Genomic DNA, 11,171 nt, shown 5'->3' on the forward strand with positions numbered 1-11,171 from the left:
TTTCACACCTTGAAAACACCACACTAAAATGCAAGTGTTTTCAAGGATTTCAAGCACCCGTACCAACCCTAAATCAAGTAGAGGAACATGGAAACACTCAAGTTTAGAACAAGTACCTCGATTGTGTACTAACGTAGAGTACTTTGGTAAATGTACTTCGTTATTTTCAGTTAACCTACGAATCAACATCTGGTTGACTGTGCTAGCAGCTAGGCTAGCCCCGCTAGCAGCTAGGCTAGCCCCGGATGAAACCGTCCCGAACTGACGACGAAGGCTGCTGATTTATGTTTACATCAGACACGTAGAGCGGTAACATATGAACTATAAACATCACAATGTGACGTATTAACCTGTAGTCTCTGAATTAGCCGTGCTACACGGACGGAGCTAACGTTAGCTTAAACCGGCTATTGTCATTCGCTTATGCTAGTTGTTAGCTAACGTGGTTTCTAACTTCTAACAAAGTCTTCTAACTAAATGTGTTTAATATGTATAGTTCTATATCTATATCAGTGAATATAAACGCTCTTACCGTACGCTCTTCTACCTACGTAAAGTTAGCTGAGTTGCGCCGCTAACCAAAGCATAGGGAATAGACGGAAGTATCGCGAGATTTTCTTCTTCTTCTTTTTTAGCGGACCACTAAGCAATGTTATTCCGCCACCTACTGTCCCGTTGCGGAAACACCACGACTTCATGTAGAAGTTATAGCCACCCATCCATCGTCTACCGCTTATCCTGTATTCAGGGTCGCGGGGGGCTGGAGCCGATCCCAGCTGTCATTGGGCGAAGGCAGGGTTCACCTGGACAGGTAACCAGTCTATCACAGGGAGACATGTAGAGACAGACAGGTAACCAGTCTATCACAGGGAGACATGTAGAGACAGACAGGTAACCAGTCTATCACAGGGAGACATGTAGAGACAAACAACCATTCACACTCACATTCACACCTACGGGACATTAAGAGTCACCAATGAACCTATCCCCATCCTGCATGTCTTTGGACTGTGGGAGGAAGCCGGAGAACCCAAAGAGAACCCACGCTTACACGGGGAGAACATGCAAACTCCACACAGAAGGAACCCGGGCCCGAATCAAACCCGGGACCCTCTCGCTGTGAGGTGACAGTGCTACCCACTACACCACCGTGCAGCCCCGTAGAAGTTATATGAAACACTTTATTTTATTCACTACACACATCTCCTATTTATATATTAGTATTAATAAAAGTTGCACAGAACGATTATTAGTCATACAGCAGGTGATAGCTGCATACAGCATTCATAATATGTGTGTGCTACCTAAATAATGACTAACTAATTCCGCATTGAACAAGGTGCAAACAACCTTAGTCTTGTCGAGGTTTCCATTGGGAAGCTTCTTAAAAATACATGTTCCCTGAAGCAAACCTTCATAGCTGCATCCATGTCAGCACGTCACGTTTGATGTGGTAATAATTACACAGGTTCCAAGTCTGACTCGTTCTCGCCCCTACAGTGCAATTCGGCCAGCTATACATCCGCGCTAAAATGAAAGGGAAAGTCATCATAGCTTGCTTAGTATAGACCCAGCTGCCAATCCAACTTTGAGAATAGATTAACGGCGATATTTTTTTATCGCCCGATAAGAGTCTCGCCTTAACGCAGCACATGAACGCCGATAACGCCCCCCCCCCCACTAGTTTAAATACATTATACTATACTACAGTACAGAATCAACACTAGATAAACATCATGTCTGTAAAATGAATATAAAAGAACACATGATAGGACGAGCCTTGTTTGAAAACAATAAATACGAGGTTTATAAACTCAATGTTGAACTCTGATTCGCTTGAAACTGTGTGTAATTTATACACAGCTGTGACTTCATTTGAACCTTCCTTTCTTTTTCTTCCTTTCTTCATTTATTTTTTATTATTATTTTTTATTTTATGTATTATCTTTTGTTATTTTTGCCAGATTGTGGTATAATGTATTCATTCTTTGGATGTTCATGTCTAAGTGAATACAAATCTAAATAAAGTTTGTTAAAAAAAACAATAAATAAGAGATTTATTACTCCTCGAACTTCATCAGACGTGTTGATACAAATATGTTTTTGTTGCATCACCATTAAATACCGCACTAGTTCTCAACGTGACCGAAAGCGTGAAGAAGCCTACTTTCCGATTCTCCAGTCCGCTTGGTTTTAATGGGCCATGAGCACGTGAAGGCAGCAATGCGCTTCATCCAATCACAGGCGAGCACGGACCGACGTCAGAGATGTAAACAAACAGGAGGCAGCCATTACGGAGGGGTGGGACCGGACCGAGTCGACCGTCGGGCGGAATAAACCGGGTTTTCAGGTATTTCCGCGGCTCAAACACGACGGTTTTTAGCGTCACGTGTTCTTCTGACGTCATGTCATGTTTGTGTTGACGTTGTCTGTCGTGGTGCGTTCGCTGTACACACGGAGACGACCGTTAGCTGCCGTGGTGTCACCCAGCGGATGTCACAGCGACCCTGACCCCGTCTCCCCTCTGTCGCAGGTCGGACCGCTACGGGCCCGCAGGGACCGAGACCACAGTGACCGGGACCGCAAGACAGCAGGGACCGAGACCGCAGGGACATGAAGGACCCGAGACTCGAGGTGGCCCTGAGCGGCCAGCTGATCTCCGAGGAGGACCCGTTCGCTGAGTACATGTGGATGGAGAACGAGGAGGAGTTCAACCGGCAGGTGAGACCCGACAGCGTCACCTGCTGTCTCTCTCCTGTCTCACCTCCTGTTGTCTCTCTCCTGTCTCACCTGCTGTCTCTTTCCTCCCATCTCACCTCCTGTCTCTCTCCTGTGTACCTGTGGTCTCTCCTGTCTCTCTCCTGTGTACCTGCGTTCTCTCCTCCTGCTGTCTCTCCTCCTGTCTCTCTCCTGTGTACCTGCGTTCTCTCCTCCTGTCTCACCTCCTGCTGTCTCTCCTCCCGTCTCTCTCCTGTGTACCTGCGTTCTCTCCTCCTGTCTCACCTCCTGCTGTCTCTCCTCCCGTCTCTCTCCTGTGTACCTGCGTTCTCTCCTCCTGTCTCACCTCCTGCTGTCTCTCCTCCTGTCTCACCTCCTGCTGTCTCTCCTCCTGTCTCTCTCCTGTGTACCTGCGTTCTCTCCTCCTGTCTCACCTCCTGCTGTCTCTCCTCCTGTCTCTCTCCTGTGTACCTGCGGTCTCTCCTCCTGTCTCACCTCCTGCTGTCTCTCCTCCTGTCTCTCTCCTGTGTACCTGTGTTCTCTCCTCCTGCTGTCTCTCCTCCTGTCTCACCTCCTGCTGTCTCTCCTCCTGTCTCTCTCCTGTGTACCTGCCGTCTCTCCTCCTGTCTCACCTCCTGCTGTCTCTCCTCCCGTCTCTCTCCTGTGTACCTGCTGTCTCTCCTCCTGTCTCTCTCCTGTGTAGCTGCTGTCTCTCCTCCTGTCTCACCCCATACCTGCTGTCTCTACTCCTGTCTCACCCCATACCTGCTGTCTCTCCTCCTGTCTCACCCCATACCTGCTGTCTCTACTCCTGTCTCACCCCATACCTGCTGTCTCTCCTCCCGTCTCTCTCCCGTGTACCTGCCTTCTCTCCTCCTGTCTCACCTCCTACTGTCTCTCCTCCTGTCTCTCTCCTGTGTACCTCCTGTCTCTCTCCTGTGTACCTGCGTTCTCTCCTCCTGTCTCACCTCCTGCTGTCTCTCCTCCTGTCTCTCTCCTGTGTACCTGCCGTCTCTCCTCCTGTCTCACCTCCTGCTGTCTCTCCTCCCGTCTCTCTCCTGTGTACCTGCTGTCTCTCCTCCTGTCTCTCTCCTGTGTAGCTGCTGTCTCTCCTCCTGTCTCACCCCATACCTGCTGTCTCTACTCCTGTCTCACCCCATACCTGCTGTCTCTCCTCCCGTCTCTCTCCCGTGTACCTGCCTTCTCTCCTCCTGTCTCACCTCCTACTGTCTCTCCTCCTGTCTCTCTCCTGTGTACCTCCTGTCTCTCTCCTGTGTACCTGCGTTCTCTCCTCCTGTCTCACCTCCTGCTGTCTCTCCTCCTGTCTCTCTCCTGTGTACCTGCTGTCTCTCTCCTGTGTACCTGCTGTCCCTCCTCCTGTCTCACCTCCTGCTGTCCCTCCTCCTGTCTCACCTCCTGCTGTCTCTCCTCCTGTCTCTCTCCTGTGTACCTGCTGTCTCTCCTCCTGTCTCACCCCATACCTGCTGTCTCTCCTCCTGTCTCTCTCCTGTGTAGCTGCTGTCTCTCCTCCTGTCTCACCCCATACCTGCTGTCTCTCCTCCTGTCTTTCTCCTGTGTACCTGCGTTCTCTCCTCCTGTCTCACCTCCTGCTGTCTCTCTCCTGTGTACCTGCTGTCTCTCCTCCTGTCTCTCTCCTGTGTACCTGCTGTCTCTCCTCCTGTCTCACCCCATACCTGCTGTCTCTCCTCCTGTCTCTGTCCTGTGTAGCTGCTGTCTCTCCTCCTGTCTCTCTCCTGTGTAGATGCTGTCTCTCCTCCTGTCTCACCCCATACCTGCTGTCTCTCCTCCTGTCTTTCTCCTGTGTACCTGCGTTCTCTCCTCCTGTCTCACCTCCTGCTGTCTCTCTCCTGTGTACCTGCTGTCTCTCCTCCTGTCTCTGTCCTGTGTAGCTGCTGTCTCTCCTCCTGTCTCTCTCCTGTGTAGCTGCTGTCTCTCCTCCTGTCTCACCCCATACCTGCTGTCTCTCCTCCTGTCTCTCTCCTGTGTACCTGCTGTCTCTCCTCCTGTCTCTCTCCTGTGTACCTGTGTTCTCTCCTCCTGTCTCACCTCCTGTCTCTCTCCTGTGTACCTGCTGTCTCTCCTCCTGTCTCTCTCCTGTGTAGCTGCTGTCTCTCCTCCTGTCTCACCCCATACCTGCTGTCTCTCCTCCTGTCTTTCTCCTGTGTACCTGCGTTCTCTCCTCCTGTCTCACCTCCTGCTGTCTCTCTCCTGTGTACCTGCTGTCTCTCCTCCTGTCTCTCTCCTGTGTACCTGCTGTCTCTCCTCCTGTCTCACCCCATACCTGCTGTCTCTCCTCCTGTCTCTGTCCTGTGTAGCTGCTGTCTCTCCTCCTGTCTCTCTCCTGTGTAGATGCTGTCTCTCCTCCTGTCTCACCCCATACCTGCTGTCTCTCCTCCTGTCTTTCTCCTGTGTACCTGCGTTCTCTCCTCCTGTCTCACCTCCTGCTGTCTCTCTCCTGTGTACCTGCTGTCTCTCCTCCTGTCTCTGTCCTGTGTAGCTGCTGTCTCTCCTCCTGTCTCTCTCCTGTGTAGCTGCTGTCTCTCCTCCTGTCTCACCCCATACCTGCTGTCTCTCCTCCTGTCTCTCTCCTGTGTACCTGCTGTCTCTCCTCCTGTCTCTCTCCTGTGTACCTGTGTTCTCTCCTCCTGTCTCACCTCCTGTCTCTCTCCTGTGTACCTGCTGTCTCTCCTCCTGTCTCTGTCCTGTGTAGCTGCTGTCTCTCCTCCTGTCTCTCTCCTGTGTAGCTGCTGTCTCTCCTCCTGTCTCACCCCATACCTGCTGTCTCTCCTCCTGTCTCTCTCCTGTGTACCTGCTGTCTCTCCTCCTGTCTCTCTCCTGTGTACCTGTGTTCTCTCCTCCTGTCTCACCTCCTGTCTCTCTCCTGTGTACCTGCTGTCTCACCTCCTGGTTCTCTCCTCCTGTCTCTCTCCTGTGTAGCTGCTGTCTCTCCTCCTGTCTCTCTCCTGTGTACCTGCCGTCTCTCCTCCTGTCTCTCTCCTGTGTAGCTGCTGTCTCTCCTCCTGTCTCACCCCGTGTACCTGCCGTCTCTCCTCCTGTCTCTCTCCTGTGTAGCTGCTGTCTCTCCTCCTGTCTCACCCCGTGTACCTGCTGTCTCTCCTCCTGTCTCTCTCCTGTGTACCTGCTGTCTCTCCTCCTGTCTCACCCCGTGTACCTGCCGTCTCTCCTCCTGTCTCTCTCCTGTGTAGCTGCTGTCTCTCCTCCTGTCTCACCCCGTGTACCTGCTGTCTCTCCTCCTGTCTCACCCCGTGTACCTGCCGTCTCTCCTCCTGTCTCTCTCCTGTGTAGCTGCTGTCTCTCCTCCTGTCTCACCCCGTGTAGCTGCTGTCTCTCCTCCTGTCTCTCTCCTGTGTAGCTGCTGTCTCTCCTCCTGTCTTACCCCCTGCTGTCTGAATCTGAACCCTTTAAAGCCGGTTTGTTTACCTGATCCGGTTCTAAGAAGAACCAGGATGTAGAGAACAAACATTCACGGTTCCTTCACCGGTCCAAACAAGAAGAAATAACTGAACAATCAATCCAAGAATCTGCTTCACTTATTCTGACGTGTGTCTGTGTGTTCAGGTGGAGGAGGAGCTGTGGGAGGAGGAGTTCATCGAGCGGTGTTTCCAGGAGATGCTGGAGGAGGAGGAACAGTGGGAGTGGTTCATCCCGTCCAGAGACCTCCCTCAGCTGCAGGACCAGACCGGCCTGCTGGTCCTGGACTTGGACTCAGACGTGGTGGTGAGTTCCCTGTCTGCCGGAGGTTCAAACATTCATCTCCTAAAAGTAACTGATGTAGTCATCGATGCCAGCGACACATGTCCATCACACTCACCTCCTCCTCCTCTTCTCCCTCCCCCTTCTTCTTCCTCCCCTCCTCTTCCCCCCCACCAGATGAACAGTAGTCTGAACCCAGATGCCAAGGAGTTCACCCCAGGGATCCAGAAACATGTCATGTGACCCCACCGGGCCCCGCCCCCTCCACTGTGACATCACCCCCAAGATGTCTGCCATACTTTCTCGTCGCTCCTCGACCTTAAGCCGACATGTTGCCAAAGTTCTGCTCTCGCATGTTCAAGTCCAGTGTCCTGTTACCGTTAGTTACTGCGGTCTGGACACCTGTCTGTCTGTCATCCACCTGTCTGTCCTCTACCTGTCTGCCTGTCAGTGTCCCCTCTGACGTCTCTGAGCTGTTATAGGTTGTTTGATGAAATCAGATTGGATGTAGAGTTTAGATCCAGTCTGATCCAGTTTCGGCTGGTTGTTTTGAGTTTCTTGGTGTTCCTTTGTGTTCTTCGGCCGGTTTCGCCCTCAGAGGCGCCGGCATTCTGCTGCCTCATTAACTGAGCTGCGTTTGTTGTTTTTCTAAATGCACATAAAGTACTGTATAAAAAGTAATATAAAGAAAAAAGATGTAAAAAAATCTATTTTTTCTGAATCTATTTGAAAATAAATGTTTATGGAGAAAAAGTACTTTTTCACACCAGATTGTTTATATTCTAATAATATGCAGATTATTATTTTTTCAGGTTTCTGATACAGAAGAATTATTTATGATGAGCTGCTATTTATCTTATAACTTTATATTAACCATCACTTCTCAGTTTGACTAAATCCTGTTATATGTGAATGGAGTCTGGTGGAGCTGATAGAAACAACCTCGCAAGTAAACTCAAATCCTCAAATGTTTCTAAGAGTTTAAACTGCATGTTGTCACTCTGACAGACCTTTAAAGCATGCAGCTTAGAGGGGTCCAGGTCCAGTCCTGGAGGGTCCCAGTCCTGGAAGGTCCAGGTCCAGTCCTGGAGGGTCCTGCATCTTTTTGGTCCTTCCAAATATGGTTATAAGCTTCACTTGCTTCAAATGTCCAAAAAGTCACAAAAAATGTAAAAATTGATCAAAAATATAAAAAATGTATCGAAAATGTTACAATAATTCTGCAAAATCTTCTCAATCACACGTTACAAACATAAAAACAATATAATCCAATGGATTCTTTTTCAAAATGAAATCAAATCAAATCTAGAAAAACACACCAAATGTGCTAAAAATATCTGAAAAATGTATGAAAAGGACAAAAACATTTCTATGAACAATTGTTAAACTATGTACCGACTGGGGCGGAACGAAACCCTGCGGGACAAAATAAAGCATTAGAAGTTTGAAAAGGCCACCATGAACTGTACGTGTTCAGTCCAGCTCCGTGAGAAAGTCACGTAGACCAGCGGATTTCATGTTCCATTGTTCCATAACTAGCATGGAATTAGCATGCTAACTAGCCAGCAGCTGAATGAGTAAAACTCTGCGGTCGAATAGTCAAAGAATGAGGTCCCATCTCCGATTCCTGAATCCTTTTCCTTGACCTCTGGGGAAAAAGTCACGGGGTCAAGGAAAGGTGGGAGGAGAACTCAAAAGGAACTAAGGAAACTAAGCTACGTCATTATAATGCTGCTGATGATCGGCACCAGTGAGTGACATGGGTCTGCACTGGAGAAACTACAAAAAGCAAATCCGTTCTATACAATCAGAGAGGAGTCGCCCCCTGGTGGCCAGCCGAGAGAATGCAGGTTAAGGCACTTCAGACCCCGAGGTGGTCTGAGAAGGTGGTGAGATCAACGTTAAGTCCCGCCTCTTGAGTTCTAACTTCTTAGGAAAGAAACCAGAAGCACAATGGAAACAATATACTGTGTTTTGTTGTTTATAGTTTGGTTGATTTTAACAAAAATACATTTGAATTAACTTTTAGTACAAATACAAACAATAGTCAGAACAATAAGCAGTCTGATAAACAACAGTGGAATGTTCCTTTAAGCTTCAGAACAAATTGTTTTTAGAGTTTTATGTTGAACGATCATCTGTGTATCAAACTCTCACCCTGTGACCTTCAAGTCTTTATACCACGACCTTCAAGTCTTTATACAACGACCTTCAAGTCTTTATACAACGACCTTCACGTCTTTATACAACGACCTTCAAGTCTTTATACAACGACTTTCACGTCTTTATACAACGACCTTCATGTCTTAAATGAAACTACAAGTTTCTGTCGTCTCTCGTGGCGAAACAAGAATCAGAAAGCAGAGTTCTTCCTTTCGTCAGACACACCTGAACACCAGGTGGTAGTCCTCCGTGGAGCAGGGTAGGTGGTCCGACGTGGTCTACAGTGCCCCCTGGGCCACCCTGCTGAAGAGCTGGCGTCTCTGCTGGGCTGTCATGGTGTCGCAGCTCTGCAGCAGGTTGGAGATCACCAGGGTCCGCTGGACGCTGGAGGCCTTCACCCACAGACGGCCGTTCATCCCGACCACCAGCTCACAGGGGAACAGCTGCTGCAGGTCCGCCAGGACCTCGCTGTGGGGGGACAGCAGTCTAGGGGGGCGGAGTACACCAGGTCATCCTCCCGTCCCAGGACAGACATGTACAGAGACAGTCAGACAGACAGACAGTCAGACAGACAGACAGACAGACAGACGGTTTACCTTCGGACGAGTCCCAGAGACACGGTGAACAGCAGACCTCCTTCTCCAAACACCCCCAACCCGTTTGCTCGACCCGACCCGTCCACACAGACCAGCTCCGGGTCCATGTCCTTGTTGGCTATGATGAACTGGGAGAAGACCAGGTCCCCCACCTGTGCAGGGAACATACAGGGAGGGAGGGGTTAGACACCAGGTCCCTGTTCTAGGAAGGGAGATGATGTGTCAGTGTCTCACCTGGACTTCCTGACCTCAGTGTCTCACCTGGACTTCCTGACCTCAGTGTCTCACTTGGACTTCCTGACCTCAGTGTCTCAATTGGACTTCCTGACCTCAGTGTCTCACTTGGACTTCCTGACCTCAGTGTCTCACCTGGACTTCCTGACCTCAGTGTCTCACCTGGACCTCAGTGTCTCACCTGGGCCTCAGTGTCTCACCTGGACCTCAGTGTCTCGCCTGGACCTCAGTGTCTTGCCTGGACTTCCTGACCTCAGTGTCTCCCCTGGACCTCAGTGTCTCACCTGGACTTCCTGACCTCAGTGTCTCACCTGGACCTCAGTGTCTTGCCTGGACTTCCTGACCTCAGTGTCTCCCCTAGACTTCCTGTCCTCAGTGTCTCACCTGGACTTCCTGTCCTCAGTGTCTCACCTGGACGTTGGGCCGGTTCCTCTTGGTGGACCCCTCAAAGGCCAGGTAGGAGAGAGACGCTTGCTCACTTCCTCCAAAGTCCACCTTGAAGACGTCTCCGGATTTTGCCGTCACAACGCCAATGACGGTCTCTCCTTTAGCCGGGACATACTGAGGACACAGAGGGACACTCAGACTCCCAGCATGCACTGCTCCAGCACCTCCAAGGCTTCACTACAACCTTCACTACGACCCGGGTCCAGAGGACAGCCTGTCTCTACAGGTCTATGAACTAGGTCCGGTCTATGACCCAGGTCCAGGGCTCTGCCTGTCTCTATAGGTCTATGAACTAGGTCAGGTCTGTGACCCAGGTCCAGGGCTCTGCCTGTCTCTACAGGTCTATGAACTAGGTCAGGTCTATGTACCGGCTCCAGAGCACAGCCTGTCTCTATAGGTCTATGACCTGGGTCCGGTCTAGGACCGGGTCCAGGACTCTGCCTGTCTCTACAGGTCTATGAACTAGGTCAGGTCAGGACTCACCCTCCTCTGCTGTGAATCCATCCAGAACATGTTGGGTTGTTTGTGTCGCAGGACGCCGCTCTTACACACCACCAGCCGGTCTCCGCAGCGCCTCAGACCCGGTCCGCAGACCACCTTGTCCGGTTTCACGTGGTCCGTCAGAGAGATGGTGTCGTCGGACTCGAACCGGAACTCGTCCCCCGGCAACAGAACCTGCCCGATACGGTCTTTCAACGCGGAAAACATCGCGGCGCGTCTCACGTGTTATTGCTGCTCGGCGGACGGAAGTCACTGCGACACACCGGAAACAGGAAAGGCTGCCCGCTCGTGTTTTTGTTTCCTTTTTTTTATTTTTAGTTTATTTGATGTGACTTTATCACTCGTAAACATTTGTTTCCGGTCCGGACAGATGAATAAATCATATAATTATATTGATACTTACTAATCATATTAATACTACGAATAAAACTATGTGTCTTGTATATATAATATATAATAAGCGGGAGTGGAACCGTGTAGAGAAACTGTACACATCATAATATAAATTTATATAATAATAATAATAATAATAATAATAATAATAATAATAATAATAATAATAATAATAATAATAATAATAATAATAATAATAACTGTTTCAATGAATAAAGAGTTGTGTTGCAGCATGAACGCCAGCAGGGGGAAGCAGAGACCGAGGAGGTCTCTTGTCTTCAGCGTTTGAATGGATTTCTGTGACAGGAAGTCGCTTGTGTGCTCTGCTGCGACGTTTCTTCTTCTTTTGTGTCTCGGTGTGTCTGAGGCAAAAGAAGAAGAAGA

General features: G+C 49.7%; 2 protein-coding genes across 3 annotated transcripts; one reads left to right on the forward strand and one right to left on the reverse strand.

Annotated features, from left to right (window-relative positions):
* The first annotated feature begins 2,227 nt into the window (after window positions 1–2,227).
* Window positions 2,228–7,209, forward strand: LOC311013770 (polyadenylate-binding protein-interacting protein 2-like). 2 transcript variants are annotated; one of them, XM_084009961.1, is made up of 4 exons: window positions 2,228–2,350; window positions 2,534–2,721; window positions 6,319–6,477; window positions 6,631–7,209. In XM_084009961.1, the coding sequence occupies exons 2-4, from the start codon at window positions 2,614–2,616 to the stop codon at window positions 6,694–6,696; spliced, it is 333 nt and encodes a 110-aa protein (XP_083866087.1). In that variant the 5' UTR covers window positions 2,228–2,350; window positions 2,534–2,613; the 3' UTR covers window positions 6,697–7,209. The 2 variants fall into 2 exon arrangements, with proteins under 2 accessions (XP_083866087.1, XP_083866088.1); XM_084009962.1 differs by having other exon boundaries at window positions 6,367–6,477.
* A 1,202-nt stretch (window positions 7,210–8,411) lies between these two features.
* On the reverse strand, window positions 8,412–10,652 carry exosc3 (exosome component 3). The gene is made up of 4 exons (XM_084009952.1): window positions 10,377–10,652; window positions 9,858–10,007; window positions 9,213–9,364; window positions 8,412–9,102 (listed from the first exon to the last, which is right to left on the reverse strand). The coding sequence occupies exons 1-4, from the start codon at window positions 10,599–10,601 to the stop codon at window positions 8,895–8,897; spliced, it is 735 nt and encodes a 244-aa protein (XP_083866078.1). The 5' UTR covers window positions 10,602–10,652; the 3' UTR covers window positions 8,412–8,894.
* Window positions 10,653–11,171: the final 519 nt, after the last annotated feature.

This window comes from Eutrigla gurnardus, assembly GCF_963514095.1.
Source record: "Eutrigla gurnardus genome assembly, chromosome: 5".
In the NCBI taxonomy this organism is placed as follows: domain Eukaryota; kingdom Metazoa; phylum Chordata; class Actinopteri; order Perciformes; family Triglidae; genus Eutrigla; species Eutrigla gurnardus.

Excerpts from the sequence above, each read along its gene's own strand:
- LOC311013770 (XM_084009961.1), top strand. The coding sequence starts at position 2,614 with ATGAAGGACCCGAGACTCGAGGTGGCCCTGAGCGGCCAGCTGATCTCC. Across the intron at positions 2,722-6,318 it reads AGGAGGAGTTCAACCGGCAG|GTGGAGGAGGAGCTGTGGGA; the intron begins GTGAGACCCGAC and ends CTGTGTGTTCAG. Across the intron at positions 6,478-6,630 it reads ACTTGGACTCAGACGTGGTG|ATGAACAGTAGTCTGAACCC; the intron begins GTGAGTTCCCTG and ends CCCCCCCACCAG.
- exosc3 (XM_084009952.1), bottom strand. The coding sequence starts at position 10,601 with ATGTTTTCCGCGTTGAAAGACCGTATCGGGCAGGTTCTGTTGCCGGGG. Across the intron at positions 9,365-9,857 it reads GGAACCGGCCCAACGTCCAG|GTGGGGGACCTGGTCTTCTC; the intron begins GTGAGACACTGA and ends TTCCCTGCACAG. Across the intron at positions 9,103-9,212 it reads TCTCTGGGACTCGTCCGAAG|ACTGCTGTCCCCCCACAGCG; the intron begins GTAAACCGTCTG and ends CCGCCCCCCTAG.